Source organism: Lissotriton vulgaris, chromosome 2_1 (genome assembly GCF_964263255.1).
Source record: "Lissotriton vulgaris chromosome 2_1, aLisVul1.2, whole genome shotgun sequence".
NCBI classification, from domain to species: Eukaryota; Metazoa; Chordata; class Amphibia; order Caudata; family Salamandridae; genus Lissotriton; species Lissotriton vulgaris.
Genome location: NC_141687.1, coordinates 982,730,119 through 982,748,462, shown reverse-complemented (window position 1 = coordinate 982,748,462; position 18,344 = coordinate 982,730,119). Strand labels below are relative to the sequence as shown.

Genomic DNA, 18,344 nt, shown 5'->3' with positions numbered 1-18,344 from the left:
AATTAACATTTACAAAGTAAATCATGACAATATCAATAACTTGTTCTTTGTGTAAAGCTGTCAAATAATTTAGAGAGTTGCAAATAATATTACTCAAGCTAACTGTTATATCAGATCTGAGTTCTTCTTGATCTGCTGCTCTCTATTTCTAATTTTATTTACTGTTCAATTGATTACTTTTTCTTTCCTGAAACACTTTCTTTTAGCATATTCTGCTTTGTCGCTCTCTTGTACTGTATTTACTGTTATACTCAGACTTCTTTAATGGTACAATGGTAATACATGCCAAGATGGTGCCTGTCCTCACACAAGGAATCAATCCCATGCCGTTGTTGATTTCTAAGGAAACAATACAAGTGATGACGTATATAATGATGGTGCTATCGGCGCCACTTAACATTGAGAAAGGCGACAGCCCAGTTGCGTTTGTTGTGCATTTTCCATTAAAATAATTGGATTAATTCATCCTTGTGAGTGCCGACCTCATTTGTGATAAAGGAATGGAAATATTTATCATGGGTCCAACCCCGTGCAGCCGGGCAGTCATCTGTGAGTGGGGCAGGAAAAGGTGGTTTGGAGTATATATATATATATATATATATATATATATATATATTCATTCAAGATGCGAAACTCCCACTACCTCCAGATGGCGAAGAAGGAGAAACGGACCACTGCAATCAGGCAAGATGTTTATTTAGACCATGTTAATTCCGTATGATAAGATGACGCGTTTCGGGCTCGAAAGCCCTTGTTCACATATATATACACACACACAAACACACACACGCACACGCACACACATACACACACACCCAACCTAATTGATCTGTTGATATTAATTAGTTTGCTAAGCAGTAGTGGATACCCTGAGCAGGTGTTGCAGACCTCCAAGCGTCCCTGGACTACAGGTTAAGAACCACTGATTTACAATAATGAAGCCAATTTATTAATTTATCTGTTATGTGTTTGGAAAATCAAGTTTTACTCTTAACTCTTTGGCCTATTTTTTACTCTATGACTCCATTAATCCTGAAGCAAAATATTGTGCTCAGACTGCTCTAAAGACCAAAGTGTTTGTTAATGTGAGAAGCCATCCTTCTTTCAGAGCCCAGTTACTATTTACTATCTATTGGTTTTGGTTTGGAGTCTGCTTTAAGGACAGCTTTTATTCTCCTAAACACCCACTGATTGAAGGCATACACAAATTAATCACAGGGGGATTTCTTTGAGTCGGATTATTGTTTAAAAATTACCAGCTGTCCCTAAAAGGGAGGTTTTAGGTTTTACCAAGGCATGTGTTTGTAGAGCCCGAAAAGAGGACCATTGAATATGCAGTGATAAGGTGTTGCAACTTGTTGTACTTCCTGAAGTGTGGCCCCAAGTTGATAATCAGACTGCACCTACACCATCAATTGTGCAGGCATGAAGGTGAGGTGGGCCTGCAACTTGGACCTACACTTTAGTATACGGGAATTGTCACTGGAACTTTAAGGTTATTTACAAACATATACAGTGCTTCTAAGAACAAATAAATATCCACTTAAACGTGTATCCTACTGGTACTTAAAGTATTTATATACGTTTGGAAGGGCTGAAGTTCATCTTCACATTACAATTTCAATTGTTTGAGACTTTCAAGAACACTGTACCTTAATACAAGTCATGTTTGCATTGTTAACCTCATATAGCTCTACAACCTTTCGTTTAGTCAGAGCTTTTGGTAGACTTCATAAAACGCACATATTCAGATATGATAGAGAAAATTATACAGGGCACTCACCCTCGGGCTGGATCAACAGCAATTCCAATTGGCCTTCCAGTAGACGTAGGCGACCCATCGTTAGTGATCAGAGTCTTTCTGCGCTGAACTTCACTACGTAATGTTAACACCTACATAGGTACAGATGGAGTTAAGCTTTATAGACTTTTGTTACAGGTTCGAAAGGTAATCAAAGTGCTGTTAAACGGTCACCACAAAGTCCACCCAGGTATGTGATGCTACCATAGCACACCTCAAGTCCCTGCATATGTATCAAGCTATACACAAAACTCTTAGAATCTAAAGCCCCTGCATCTGAAAAATGTATGTTACCCGATGGTCATTGCATAGCTGCTAAAAGGACGTACACAAAATGTGAATCTTGCAAAAGTTTTGTTAAAGTAACCTGATTGATTGTCACTGAAAAATCAAAAGATATTAGCTTTATACAGTTCCCCAGCACCTACTTACTGGCAGTAGCAAAATGTATGCTTATATTAACTTTAAATGTTGAAGTACATACCTCAATTGACTGCGTTGCAGGGTTGGTGTAGTAAAGATTTCCTGAGATCCAGTCTATAGCTAGGCCAATAGGAGAGCCCAGGATTGCGGCTGGCGCAAAGACTGTTCTGTTAGTTCCATCTGACTTCACTCTGTGAATTTCACCCTTAGAATGAAGGGGAGCAAAAAAGAGAGAATAAATGTTTGAAATAAATTAGCATAATTGTATGCCTCCCCTACATCCTTTTTGATATATATTTCTGTAAAAGTATATCTCATCTTTCTTAAATTGTACGTCTAGTAAGTTTTTTATTTATCAAATATACATTTTTTGCCATGTTCGGAATGCTATAATTGGTGAAATGTAATGAAAAAATTATAAACGTAAAACCCCAGTCACTAATGCATGAAGAAGGAACACTGCATTCTTGATCATTAAATCAAATATGACTATAGCTGTAATTCTGGTGTAATCATGAATGGTCTAATCTTCCCATTCACTCCATATACAATGAGCGCATTTTAAAACAAGGATAGGTCACACTATAGACACATGTTCCGAGGATGTGCCGCACAATACACTTTATTCACTATTAATTTCCAGATCTTTTTCCTGAACTGCACACTGTTTGCACTACAAATTTACTTAAGATCATTGCACTATTAGTCTCATACATCTAATAATATTAGGGACATTAGCAACAGAAATATCTAGAACAGTACTGCTGCATGTTAATTTGCCTGAATGGGGACTTCTGGTCTACAGGTAGAGTGACCAACTCCTTATTACAGGCATGGTTTCCAGACTTAAACGTTTTAAAGATAACCTAATGCATTCTTGGTGTGTAGTTTGGTTTAGCTTCCATTGAACTAATTAGCCTAGCACATCTGAAAACAATGATTTGTAAGTGAAAATTTCAGGACTGGAGACAACGTTGATAAAGACGCGGAGTAGGTGGACACCCTATCTAAAAACGTCCCATTTTATCTGATAAATAATCAAATCGAAACCACTTCAAACTAGCCTCATTTGTCAGGCCAAGGGTCTCATGTAGATCTGTAACAGAGCAACACCCTCAGCCTGCTCCGCAATTACCCTGTGCGCCACATAACCACCACTCAACTGTTAGCTGAAATGTTGCTAGAAAAGATCTTGGATGGGTGGTCCAATGCCATGTCAACAATTGTTTTGTCCGTCTGGGTCTGCCATCCATGGCATGATGATACCATCTATTGGTGTAGACCATGCCCTTGGAATAAACTATCAGGAAAATACATTTTAAAAATGGAAGCAGATCTGTCTACGGAATGGAGGCTACACATGCATATCTGGTCCTGGTTATTCTGGGACCTCGTATTATTCCTCATTCTGGGTGCAAAATCCCAGAACAGCGAGATTTAAGTACTAGGATATTAACTGCAAATTTTAATTTTGGCCATTGGTACACTCGCATGGAAATCCAGCACATTCTTAATCGGAACCCTAGAGTTGTATTTTGCCTAACGTAATATTTATCACTAGCTACGTTTAGAATTACCTTTGTTTGGAAACCGGCCAAACATTCTGTGAAGCCGATTTGAATAATATTGAAAATTGATATGCATTCTCTACTTCTACTTTCAAGCTTTAAGCCATGAGTTTGTCCAAGCTACCAAACTGTTAGGAGTACCCCAGGTCGTCTTACAGGCCCCTGTCTACCTGCAAATGTCCCAGAGCTGCCAGAAGTGCCAGGTTCATTAACGTTTTCATGCAGGGAAAAGATGTGGAGTATTTAAGGCCATCAGTGTTACAATGATAAACCAGTTAAACAATACTATTCACAGAATTCTCTGCCAGTTTAAACTAATATAACATTTTAGTTTTATATGTCAGTTTGTGTTTTTGTTAAATTACGTGGATAACTTTTTCCCAGACTGTTGTCTTATACGGGTCATATTAGAGGTTGGCTGATGCTTGGTATCCGCCAAATAAAGGCAGAAGTCCTGCAAACATCATGTTTCCCCATCCTCACTTAGAGGTTAGGGAACTGCAGGGTTTCCAATGGTAGAGCCTCACACAGTTCTGCAATTGAAAACCCTTGATCTGACTTCCTGTCTGCCACCGGCCCAGCGCCACAGAGGGATGGTCTCCCTTCCCTCCTTAAGACAGTGTGACTGTCCATGGATTTTCTTGCCCGGACCAGCCATGGGGAGGCATGGCATGTCAGGGCCATTGCTTTTCAATTTACTGAAAAAACTCCTGCTCTGAGAGTTTGAGTAAAACAATAATGTATGCGTGGTGTCCATTTTTGGCCTGCTCCGCCTACAATGTATCTTCTGCACTGCACTGTAGGCAGTGAGATCCCACCAGACAGTTGGGTCTCAAAATATGGCATGTGCTGCTTCTGTCGGGAGATCGAAGGCCACGGCTTTCGTCGAGTGTGCAATCTGAGTGCTGTTTACAAGGGTTTAAATGAGGGTGTAAATGAGGCCAAAGAGTTTATGGCTAAACGCATGGATGAGTGCAGTTCAGGATAGAAATGGTAAATTTACTCTGACTTCCAATATTACTTCTTGAGATACATTGTTGAGAAAGGACCTCAATTCCAATGTTATGTATATTAATTCACGGACCTCCAATGGCTAGCTTCTAATAGCTATCACTCTTTACTTACGGGGTATTCAACCCAGTAGATCATCTGCTGTGTGTCATCAAAGTCCACATCATACCCACTGTAAAGCCCGGCTATCGGCACCATGGCATCATTGGTTTTCTCACTGGGGTTTAGTGACATCCCATAAATGATGCTGTCTCTTACAGCAATGAGGAAGGGCTGGGAATCTGCAAAACAAAATAGTATCAATTTGGCATGCAGTATTGAATATGATAGCAAAACAGGGGACATATTTTGCCTCTGAAGCCTGTTTAATGAAACAAAACAAATCACTAGACTTTAGCATGAAAACAGTTCAATGCAGAGATGTTTCTATCTTTCCAGCATTTACAGTGGTTATGAAAGTTCATATATAGGTATATCAAGATGCATAACAATAATACAGATACTATTTCATTTACATTATTTAGTAGTAAGAAGCACCAGTGCACATTAGAATACTGCACTTGATCATAAAGTTCTAAAGTGAAGAAGGGCGCCCAACATAGGGGCGCGGGATGTGGCAGCAGCACCCCCTAGATAGTGGCTGCAGCTCCCCCAAGATAACTGTGCAGGAGTTCAAAAGGCAAATGAGCAGTAAAGAGGCTATTACATTTTGCTTTGAAAATGCCCATTTGCTGTTTGTGCAAAGCAGAGGTCAGGTGTCAGGCAATAGCTTCTGATAAACTGCTCTTTTCATTTAATTGATTTTGCATTTGGAATTTTGCAATGTGAATGAAGTGACAAAACTCCTGGGGTTCAGGAAGGGTGAAAGGAAAGGCAGCAAGATGTGAAATGTTTTCTAACACATAACATGATTTAAATACGTCTACTAGTACTACAAATTTATCAAAATATTTCAACCACAAAGACAGTACAAATGAGGTACTCTGTTTTTTGTAATTCTGAAGAGTGATGAGTGATGAAAACCAAAACTTTAATGAGGTCAAAACAAACAGAGACACTTTACTTGAGTGATGCACAAAAATTAAATATACACAGAAATCTGAATTTCACATGTTGTGTGCCATATATATTTAGTAGTAAAGCTGCCTTTCTTATGATAATTTAGGGGACATTTCAAGATGTTATTTTAATGGAAAATGTACTCTCTGTAAATGGCACTACCCAGGTCCACCATGCTTTACTCATTTATTTGGTATGTGTTTCACAATGCACCACTGTGCTCCCACTGCTCCCACATCGCAGCTCATTTGGTACACATGTGCTTTGTGTATATGTGTAAATCAACCTTACAAGTGGAAAATCCCTTAAAACCGGATTCAGTTGAGCAGGAATTGATTATAATGTTTGTAAAGTAGCCTTTTTGTGCTCTTAAAATTTACTTAGATGTGGCTCGGTTCTCTTACCCCTTAATGACTGAGAGTGCCTAGAAGCAGTTGAATTCTTGCAGTAAACAAAAACATCTGTTCTATCAGATATTCTGAAAATATCTAAAATGTTCTCTTTTCTAAGGGCCAGATGTACTAAGACAGCAGTCAGAAAAAGTGGTCCCAAACGGTGACTCTTCATTTTGCAACCAGAATCTGTTTATGAAAACTGACCTATGTATTATTAGGTTGGTTCACGAAATACCAAATCATAGTGAGGCACAGACTGACCTTCCTAAGGAAAATTAATTAGGCAGGCCACAACTTGTGACTCTCTGCAATTGGCTACAATTGTCAGGACCATGCCGGGCCCCATTAAGAGACCTCCGTCTGTCCCTGCAGCTAGGAGAAGATTTCCTGTTTGGCAACCGTTTCCACTCTGGGGTTCCCTTCAGAAATTAGCCCATGACCACTGTCAGATTGAGGCTTAGTACGCCTCCGGATTGTGCCACCATTTGATAAGGTTAGCGTTCTAGTCTTTTCCAGCAGTCCGCCATTTCCTAATCCCGCACGTTCTATGTGGCGCACTTCAACTGTCCAATTCCAGCAGTTCGACGCCCTGATTTTGGCTCCGGTCAATTCACCGCGTATTTTCCTAGTTTTGCCCCTTTCCCAGTCAGAATCTACAGAGACTTTATTTCGGAACTCAGGGAGCGTGTTTACGTTCCTTTTTCCCGTTGGATTCCTGCATTCCGGAGCGAAAGTCATTTTGCCGCATGCCAGTGTTCGGCTGTGCGGACTTGTCCTTGTCAGCGTTCCCTGTCAGAGTTCCATTCCAGTGGGCAAGTACCTTCCCGCATATCCTCATATTTGCGGTAAGAACATTCTATTCTCTAGACTTTGGTGGTGCAATCCTTGCCCTGTGCCAGTTGGTTTTTCGTCTGCGTCAGAGTTTTCCAGTCAGAAGTGAAGCCTGGTTTCCTATTAAGAACTGTAACAGTTTACAACACATTCAGAGTTTCAGAAAAAGACTTTTGAGAGTTTCAGTCAGCTTCTGTGGTTCAACAAGTAAATGAGAGTATATATTATATGCATATGGTAATACTGTTGTCTACCACCTCTATTCATCGCATCACCACTTCCCGCCACTCTACACAAGCAACAAGAGTCTTCAACCTTCAAACGAACTTATTTGGACTCAGAAAGAGAGCAGCTAATTCCACACGTTAACCAGGTATGAGTGAAGAGAGTTGAGGGAGTGAGAGTGTGTTTTCCCTCGTAGTGGTTAGAACGTTAGTAATGTTCTGTTCCCTGTTGCAGGTGTTCCCCAGCTACTAATCCCAGAGGTAGTTACGAAGTCACCAGTGTGGAAGACTCTCTTTGTTGTTTGTTATCCACTTCCCCTTTCCCTTCCATTCCTGGGCTTGGAGTAATCCGGGTGCAGGGGTGTTTGGGAATCTGGAAATTAGCATCGTAGAAGACTGGCCGCTCGCTCCCACGGAAATCCGGATTATTCAGGTACTGCTTCTGACAGATTGAAGTGCCACAATTATCTTCCGTCTGGGCGAGATGGCCGAAGGATTGGATGTCAAAGCCTTGGCTTCAGTGTTAGAGGGACTACACAAACAGTTGAGCGAGACTAGAGAGGAAGTTAGGAAATCTAATCAGGAGGCTAGTTATTTGCGTCAGAGATTAGATGAGCTGGCAGAGAGCCCGCGCCCCAACTTTGGGAGTATTAAGTCATCTGCCTTTGGTCCCGCGCCCTCTTCCTCCTCCTCTACGGAGTTTACCACACAGGTGGTGCACGCAATGTCCCCTACCATTCCATTGGCCCCACCCGAGAGATTTCAGGGAGATCCCCACAAGGCTCAAATTTTCCTGACTCAGTGTTCATTACACTTCCTTTGTAAGCCCATTCTGTTTAAGGAGGATCAGTCTAAAGTGGCGTTTGTGCTGTCCTACCTGAGCGGAGATGCTGCAGCGTGGTCTTTGCCTATGGTGGCAAGCAACGATCCAGTGTTGTATAAATTCGAAGAATTCAAAGCTGAGTTCTTGCGAATCTTTGACCGAAGAAATGTCTCACAGACCACCGACAATGAACTATTAGAATTGAAGCAAGGGAATCGAGACCTGGTGGCTTATTTGGCACAATTTAATAAGTTGATTGTTGAAACGAGTTGGCCCGAGGCTAAGCAGGCGGCCATTTTCTTCCGAGGCCTAAAAGATGAGTTGAAGGATGTCCGTACTCTCCCGCCACGATTTGATCGGTCCCGGCCGGAGGTAGCTAAGAACCATGAAGGCCAAAGTCAGGAAGAGCCTATGCAGGTGGGAACGATTCGAGGCCCTCTTACTCAAGAGGAAAGAGAAAAGAGACGTCAAGGTCGATTGTGTATGTATTGTGGTCAGTCAGGCCATTTTGTCAAGGAATGTCCGAAGAGATCAAAGGCCAGCACATGGGTAAAAGATCGGCTCCACCAGTAGAAGGAGTTGCACTGGTGGGAGCGAGTGAAAAGCCAACTCCCAAGCCACAACTTTTAGCTAATACTCTGCAATCCGCAGTCCCGCATCTGAATTTGCTGTGTAAAATTGAGTTTGGAAAAACTCAGTTGGAGGAAGTTTCCGTGATGGTTGATTCGGGGGCTACGGGGAACTTCTGCGACATCCAGTTTGCCAAATCTATAGGAATACAATTCGAAAAGAAGTCAAGACCAGAACCAGTGCGAGAAGTGGATGGCACCCAGTTGTCTTCGGGACCAATCGCTTTTGATACCGAACTGATGACCGTGGTGGGACCAGGTGAGCATCGAAGTTTCATTCGATTCAATCTCATCGATGCCCCTCAGTTCCAACTAATACTGGGGTTGCCCTGGCTCACCGAGCATAATCCTCGGATAGATTGGTCGCGACGTTCAGTTGAAATGAATTCAGGCTTTTGTCTAGAGCATTGTTTCCAGTCCACGCCAGGGAACACACACTCCACGTTGTCGCAACATTTGGCCAATCAGGTTCAAATGGTGTGTGCGTTGGAGGCTCCAGAGATTCCAGTAGAATATCAGGATCTGAAGGAGGTATTCAATGAGAAAGAAGCTAAAAAATTGCCACCTCATCGAGAATATGACTGTCGGATAGAATTGGAGCCTGGGGTTTCCTTACCCTGCAGCAGAATCTACGCTCTGTCGGAACCTGAGAACCTCCATTTGAAGGACTATATTGAACAAAACTTAGCCAATGGGTTCATCCGCCCCTCTCAGTCTCCAGTGTCCTCGCCCCTCTTCTTCATTCCAAAGAAGGATGGGACCTTGAGAACTTGCATTGATTATCGGGCCTTGAACTTGGCCACCAAGAAGAACCGTTATCCACTGCCCCTCATTTCGGAACTTCTAGATCAGGTCAAAAATGCTTGTGTGTACACTAAATTGGATTTACGAGGGGCATATCATTTGGTGCACATGGCCGAAGGAGAGGAGTGGAAAACTGCCTTTCGAACCAGGTTTGGTTTGTATGAATACCAAATGATGCCCTTTGGGCTTTGTAACGCCCCCGCTGCCTTCCAGCATTTTGTTAATGACGTGCTTCGAGAGTCCCTGGACCGCTTTGCGGTGGTTTACATCGATGACATCCTTATTTATTCCAACAGTTTAGAGGAACACGTTCATCATGTACGAGCCATCTTGAAACGTCTGCTGGAGAACCATCTGTTTATCAAACTTGAGAAATGTGTCTTTCATTCCTCCAGAGTGGAATTCTTGGGTTTTGTTTTGTCCCCGGAAGGGGTATCCATGGATGACTCTAAGTTGCAGGCAATCAAGTCATGGCCTGCGCCAAGGTCAGTGAAGGAGATTCAAAGTTTTTTGGGATTCGCCAATTTTTATAGGCGTTTCATTCTAAATTTCTCGGAGAAGGTGAGCCCAATTACCCGTCTACTAAAGAAAAATGTACAATTCGTCTGGGAGCGTGAATCGGAGGAGGCTTTTCAGCAGCTAAAGGAAGCATTTGTGACAGCTCCAGTGCTACAACATCCTAATTTGAGTGAACCCTTCTTCATCGAAGCTGATGCATCCAATTTGGCCATAGGAGGGATCCTGTCTCAGCGCCAGAAGGACACCGGTCAACTTCACCCGGTGGCATACCATTCTCGAAAACTCACTCCTGCAGAGATCAACTACTCCATCGCTGATAAAGAGCTTTTGGCAGTCAAGGAGGCATTCAAGGTGTGGAGACACTATTTGTTGGGAGCGAAACATGTGGTCACCGTCTTCACCGATCATCGAAATTTACAGTTTGTCAAGTCAGCTCGCACGCTAACTCCCAGGCAACTGCGCTGGTCGCTCTTTTTTGCAGATTATGATTTCGTTCTCACTTACAAGCCCAGATCCTCCAATGGAAAAGCGGATGCTCTTTCACGTTTGAGTATGGGAGAAGAAGCCAAAACCAAAGTAGAAGGGTTTATCATTCCAGAGGAAAAGATTGTAGCCATTGCAGTCGAAGATGATTTGGAGACTCGAATTAAGGAAGAGTTTGCCAAGGCTGAATTTTCTAATTGGGAATCAGAAGGTCCAGATCGCAGTGTGAGAAATGAAAGACCCTTTTGGCAAGAAAAAATGTTTGTTCCCGGTGAGGAGTTGCAAAATGAAGTCATTCAGCATTTTCATGACCACCCATTAGCAGGTCATAGAGGAGCCAAGAAGACATTGGAGTTAATCAAGAGAACATTCCTCTGGCCAGGCATGGACGCTCAGGTAAGGCAGTACATCGCCACTTGTGAGCCGTGTGTTAAGGGCAAGAGTTTGAGGCAATCCCCGCAGGGCCTTTTAATGCCTTTACCAGTAGCCCCGTCCCCCTGGCACTCAGTCTCCATGGACTTCATAGTTGACCTGCCTTCCAGCCAGGGGTATTCAGTCATTTGGGTGGTGGTGGATTTGTTTACTAAGATGAGCCATTTCGTCCCCTTGAAGTCTCTCCCCACAGCATCTCAGTTAGCTACCCTATTTGTAGAACACATTGTTAAACTGCATGGGGTTCCAAAAGTGGTTATTTCAGATCGAGGACCTCAATTTGTTTCTCGATTTTGGAAGGCCTTTCTAAAGGGTCTGGGAGTCGACTCTCGTTTGTCCACCAGTTTCCACCCAGAAACGGATGGGCAGACGGAACGAGTGAACCAGGACTTAGAACAATATCTCCGGCTATATTTGATGGATCAGGAGGGGGAATGGCCCTCTTTGTTGAGTACAGCAGAGTTCGCGTACAACAATGCAGTCCATTCTTCTACTGGGTTTTCGCCATTCTTCTTGAACTCAGGGCGGCATCCCAATATGCTAGTGGGTCGGGTGGATGTTGAGGTCCCTGCAGCGGGGGAGGTGATACAAGAATTACAGAAATCCTATCAGGTAGCCTCATCCAACCTCAAGAAAGCCAAGGATGCTTACAAGGTGCAGGCAGATAAGAAAAGAAAGGAGAGTCCCATGTATGAATCTGGAGAAAAGGTGTGGATTTCCACTCGACATATGCGGTTGAGAGGGAATCGAAAGTTCCAACCTAGGTTTATAGGTCCCTACCCTGTGGTTCGAATGATTAATCCGGTGAGTGTCAGGGTGGCTCTACCGAAGTCCTTGAAGATACACCCAACGTTTCATGTGTCACTGATTAAAAGAAGCCCACCAAACTTCAGGCGTGTCCAACCACAAGCTCCAGTTCAAGTTCAGAGTTCTGAAGAATTCGAGGTTAAAAGAATCCTAGACTCCAAGCTTAAGAGAGGGAAAATCTTTTACCTAGTGGACTGGAAGGGTTATGGCCCAGAGGAAAGGTCATGGGAACCCAGCAGTAATGTTCATGCTCCAAGACTGGTCACCGAATTCCATAAAATTCATCCCCTAAAACCGAGGGAGGGGGCTTTGGTGGGGGGTACTGTCAGGACCATGCCGGGCCTCATTAAGAGACCTCCGTCTGTCCCTGCAGCTAGGAGAAGATTTCCTGTTTGGCAACCGTTTCCACTCTGGGGTTCCCTTCAGAAATTAGCCCATGACCACTGTCAGATTGAGGCTTAGTACGCCTCCGGATTGTGCCACCATTTGATAAGGTTAGCGTTCTAGTCTTTTCCAGCAGTCCGCCATTTCCTAATCCCGCACGTTCTATGTGGCGCACTTCAACTGTCCAATTCCAGCAGTTCGACGCCCTGATTTTGGCTCCGGTCAATTCACCGCGTATTTTCCTAGTTTTGCCCCTTTCCCAGTCAGAATCTACAGAGACTTTATTTCGGAACTCAGGGAGCGTGTTTACGTTCCTTTTTCCCGTTGGATTCCTGCATTCCGGAGCGAAAGTCATTTTGCCGCATGCCAGTGTTCGGCTGTGCGGACTTGTCCTTGTCAGCGTTCCCTGTCAGAGTTCCATTCCAGTGGGCAAGTACCTTTTCGCATATCCTCATATTTGCGGTAAGAACATTCTATTCTCTAGACTTTGGTGGTGCAATCCTTGCCCTGTGCCAGTTGGTTTTTCGTCTGCATCAGAGTTTTCCAGTCAGAAGTGAAGCCTGGTTTCCTATTAAGAACTGTAACAGTTTACGACACATTCAGAGTTTCAGAAAAAGACTTTTGAGAGTTTCAGTCAGCTTCTGTGGTTCAACAAGTAAATGAGAGTATATATTATATGCATATGGTAATACTGTTGTCTACCACCTCTATTCATCGCATCACCACTTCCCGCCACTCTACACAAGCAACAAGAGTCTTCAACCTTCAAACGAACTTATTTGGACTCAGAAAGAGAGCAGCTAATTCCACACGTTAAACAGGTATGAGTGAAGAGAGTTGAGGGAGTGAGAGTGTGTTTTCCCTCGTAGTGGTTAGAACGTTAGTAATGTTCTGTTCCCTGTTGCAGGTGTTCCCCAGCTACTAATCCCAGAGGTAGTTACAAAGTCACCAGTGTGGAAGACTCTCTTTGTTGTTTGTTATCCACTTCCCCTTTCCCTTCCATTCCTGGGCTTGGAGTAATCCGGGTGCAGGGGTGTTTGGGAATCTGGAAATTAGCATCGTAGAAGACTGGCCGCTCGCTCCCACGGAAATCCGGATTATTCAGGTACTGCTTCTGACAACAATTACCTGCAGGGGTCTGCAGACCACCTATCCTATATTGCTTTTTGTGGGAAGGTGGGTTGGTGGTTGAAAAGGGAGTGAGCCCTTGTCAAGCAACAGCCACAATCCTTATCAGGGTGAACCATAAACATCACTAAATTGACCTGTGCTTAACCTTCTGGTAGCTTGACACAAAAGCAGTCAGGCTTAACTTAGAGGCAATGTGCAAAGTATTTATGCAGCACTTAAACAGCAATGAAGTGAAAACACACTGCAAGAAAGATCCCACACCAATTTAGAAAAATGTAATAAAATATTTGGCACCAACAGATAGGACAGAAATTATGAATTTCTAATGTTTAAGATGAAAACTAACGCCTAAAAGATCAAAGTGCCAACCGCTGACATCTAGTCGCACGAGACTGGGGCAAAGTCAAAAGTTATGGCTGACCGCGAACGAGCGCGAGTCAGATACTCAAAGTGGATTGGGCCAGGTCTCCGCATACCTTTGGAAGAAAAAAATGTTGAGCGGGGAAAGGCAGTCCAAGGAGAAGGAGGCATTGTTGTCGGGGCGCTGATGGATGAAGTTGCAGTGAAGATTTCTACCTTCAGACTTTGGGCCTGATTTAAAGTTCAGCACATGGTTTACTCTGCCTCAAATGTGATGGATATCCCATTCCCCGCATTACAACTGCGATATATTCAATTGCACTTTTGATGTGGTGGATGGGATATCCACCTCGTTTGTGACGTAGTAACCCATCTGCCAAACTCTAAATCGGGCCTTTAGTCTCTTTTATGAAAGTCGAAAATCTTCAGCTGGACGAAGCTGCAGGCTGTAGCTGACAAGGGTTTCACAAGGCCAGATACACCTTCTGCAAAGCGCCGCTGAACAGGATTTTCTGTTGCGCAGAAGAATGTGGCGGGAGCTGCTGCAAAGTCAGACTGACCAACAATGCATCCTGGGCAGATCGGCAAGCAGGTAGGTTCCGGTCTCCAATTGGTTCTCAGAGCAACTTTTAGCATAAAAGTTTTCAAGTCCCAAGTATTGGATTTGAGATATCTTGACACCTTTAGCACCACTTTCAATGGTCCAGGACTGGAGGGGCACCATTTGGAGGGTCATGACTCAATGAGGCTGGGTCCAGGTGTGGGTACAGGATGGTTGAAGCCTTTTCTGTCCCAAAGGCTCCAATCAGGAGCCAGTCAATTAGCTCTTTGTATCACTCTTGAAGTCTTGGGTTCCTAGTCCTCTGAGGGCACAAGGCAGGCTTCAGGCAACAGGGCAATCCCCTTAGTGCAACGGGAATTCCTCTGAAGTACAAAGCAATCTACAGGTAACAGGGCAGTCCTCTCGGAGTCCTCCTTCAAGTCAAGAAGTAAACTGAAGAGTGGGTCTCAGGGTCCTAATTTTATACCTGGTGACAGCTTTGAAATGGAAGAAACCTCTGGAGCTTCCCTCCACGGAAGTGTCTGGAATTGCCTATCTCCCTGTCCTGTACCAAAGCTGTCTGCAGTCACCAAATGCTAGTGTGAAGATCTTTGTGTGTGAGCTGAGGCAGTGTTTTTGAAGTGCAAATTGGGCTGTGTACAGCTCTGCCCCCTCATCCTGCTAGAAAGGCCCATCCTGCCAACACCCAGTCCCTCTATTTTGTAGCTGTCTGGGAGGAATATACCTTGAAATCCTGCATTCTGTTTCCCCGCAGGGAATCACAACACGGTTGTTACAACGACCGCGTTGTGATTCCGCATACCATTATTCCGCAAGTCGGAACAACGACTTGTGGAGGGGGGTGCTGGAAGTTGGAATAGTATAATTTACTATTCCAACTCCAGTCTGTGCGTGCGGACACTAGGGCAGGTGTTGGATTTTAAATCCAACACCTCTCTCCCCCCCCCCCGGAACAACGACTTGCGGAGTAATGGTATGTGGAATCACAACGCGGTCGTTGGAACGACCGCGTTGTGATTCCCTGCGGGGAAAAAGATTTGTGGTAAACGCCGTTTACCGTCTGGGAGTAATACACAATGGCCAATTACCAACTACACCTAGTCATGCAGCCTAAGAGCAGACTGTAGGCACAAAATAATTACGACAAGAAAATGCCAACTTTCTAAAGATGTTATTTTCAGAATTGTGACTTAAAATTCGATTTTACCTTTAAAGAGGATTTTAATTTACAATGCCTTGGACACAGTACATGACTTTTGAACCTATTCGCGAAACAATAGTTATCACTTATCAAATGTGATAAGGTGACCTAATGATATCATATGGGAGAGATAAGCCTCACAATTGTGAAAAATTAATTTGTGAATTTTTCACTACTAGGACATATAAAAAGTAAAAGTAAACGCCCAACATTTTAAGCGCTAAGGGCTGCTTAGGACCTACTTTCGAGGTTACTTATGTATATTAAAAGGGAGTATTAGGCCTAGCAAGGGGTTTGTGTTGCCAGGATCAGTTGGCAATTTATACTGCACACCGGCGGCGATAGCAGGCCTGAGACATGTTTGTAAGGGCTACTTAAATCTGTGGCACAAAAAGTGCTCCACGCCCAATAGTATAATTTAATTTACCGGCCCTGGGTATAAGGTATATCACTTTACCAGGGACATTTAAGTATATTAAATATGGCAATCAGGTCTAGTCCAAGATTACTATGTTTTAGTGAGTGAGGATAAACGCTTTAACACTGGTTTTCAGTTGTAAAGTGCACAGAGTCCTAAAAGCCAACCAAAACAGGTTCAGAAAACATAAGGGTGAAGGCAAAACGTTTGTAGGAGATGCTAGCACTTTTCAAAAATATATATATTTTTTTAAGTAGCCTGATTTCCCTAAATGAAATGGGGCTGCTTTAAAAAGAAAACGTTTTCACTTTTGTAAACGTTTAGTGCAAGTGAGCAGTAGTTTCCTGGACCACTAAAAATCGCAACCACCTTAATTCATAAATGGGAGGAGTCCAAAGGGGGCCTTTATTCTTTCGCACGGGATTTACCACTCTAACTCAGGAGTCAGTAACTTATCAATGGTTTGCAAACGGAATTCTGGTCTCAAACCTTTGATGCATAGGGATCCAAATAGCAATTTGGAAAGGACGCCCACAACCTGCCTCCTCGAATTTACGATTTGAAATCTATATGGAAACCCATTTAAAGAGTCAGTAAAGTGGCATTGACTACTAAACCGCCTATATAAATTCGGCCATTACTAACCACTGCCCTTCTAGAGACCTGCACTCGTCCACCAAATCTCTTTTGGTATTCCCTCGTTTTAAGAAACAAAGATCGGGAGGTCAGAAATGTTCGGTCCTTGCTCCTACCTTCTGGAACGCACTCCCGTCCCCTGTTAGACTTTCATCCTCCTATACAGAGTTTCGCAAGGCCCTTAAAACTTTTTTGTTTCAGCAAGTGTTCAGCTCCTAGACTGCTGTGCCTTTCTTGCCCAGTAAAATAACCCCTAGCGCCAAGAAACTGCATAGTGTATGTGCGCTCTACAAATTCTTTTAAATTCAAATTCAAATAAGACATTGATAATAAGATTTTAGCAGTTGCAAACACTCCAATTTTGCAAATTGGAATGTTTGCTACTGCTGAATAATTTTGAACATCTCGCCCAATATTCTCTACTGTCTCACTGATGTTTCCTTCTGCTCATAAAGCTCTCCGTTGCCCATATGGCTAGTCTGCACTAAACAAATGCCTTTAACAAATATTTCTTTTTCTGTTACACAAGCATTAGCATTTGCACCCATCTCTGCATATTGCTAATCGGGGAGAAAGCATGTATTTACTAGACTTTTGATAAAAAAGCATTAAAACAAGAAATGTCATCTTTTTTATCTCTGAGAAATAGAGGTTTGTTATGAATGCAATTCATTGTGTCAAAAGTTAGCAATGACAAGGTAAAATCCCGAAGTAACACTTTTCAATCAACCTTGATTCAGGAAACCTTAGCTACAGCAATTTCCGAGGCCGAGGAGGAACATATTGCCGTGTTGAAAAGACTACAATAAACTGCTCAAAAGCATAGCTACACCCACACTAACAGACAGGGAACGAGACATTCTAGAGCTCACGGTCACAGAGGATGAGATAAAGAAGGCCACGGTCGGCCTCAAAGAGAACAAGGCTCCAGGGCCGGACGGATTCACAGCTGGGTTCTATAAACAACACCTGACAACACTCCAACCCACTCTGAAACAGGTATTTGAGGAGTGCGTCCTCAAAGGACGCATGACTCCATCAATGGCGGAGGCAAACATAATAGTCATACCAAAGGAAGGGAAAGACATGACAGAGGCGAAGAACTTCAGGCCGATCTCACTCATAAATGTAGACTGCAAGATATACGCGAAGATACTAGCCAATAGACTTAACGCCTACCTACCAAAACTCATACACAACTCCCAGGTAGGATACCTCAAAAACCGCATGTCCCATGACAACACCAGACTACTATGCCATATCATCAACCACTCGGCCCAGAGCAGCAAAGCGGCCGTCATGATAGCCCTGGACGCCGAAAAAGCGTTTGACAGAGTCTCATGGCCCTACCTGGATCACTGCATGGGGAAGTTCGGGCTAGGACCCAACTACAGAAGAATGGTGATGGCGCTTTACAACAGCCCCAAAGCGCGAGTGGTTGTGAACGGAGGCACCTCAAACACACTAAATTTAGGCAGAGGCACACGACAAGGCTGCCCTCTCTCACCCGGCCTCTTCCTACTAGCGATAGAACCGCTCCTAACAATGATACGAACTAACGAAGACATAAAGGGGGTGCCAATAGGAGGGGAAAACTTTAAACTGGCAGCGTACGCAGATGACGTGCTAATAATGACAGAGGACCCAGAGAGATCCATCAAGGCACTGACAGACACAATTGAGAGGTACGCCCAGGTCTCAGGGTACAAACTTAACAAGGATAAATCAGAATGCAAGCCCCTCAACATCCACACAACAAGGACAGTACTCGGCACATCAGGTCTAGCGTGGCAAAATAAACCTATCAAGTACCTGGGTATCCTCTTCGAGAGGAACTTGAGCA

General features: G+C 43.6%; 1 protein-coding gene across 1 annotated transcript in view; it reads right to left on the bottom strand.

The window, feature by feature from the left end:
• Positions 1-18,344, bottom strand: part of LRP2 (LDL receptor related protein 2) — a 358,266-nt gene that overhangs the window by 137,671 nt on the left and 202,251 nt on the right. Inside the window, exons 32-34 of the mRNA XM_086956556.1 lie at positions 4,918-5,084; positions 2,286-2,429; positions 1,784-1,893 (exon numbers count right to left, since the gene is read on the bottom strand). Coding sequence (XP_086812682.1) covers positions 1,784-1,893; positions 2,286-2,429; positions 4,918-5,084 — 421 coding nt within the window. The remainder of the gene's footprint in view (positions 1-1,783; positions 1,894-2,285; positions 2,430-4,917; positions 5,085-18,344) is intronic.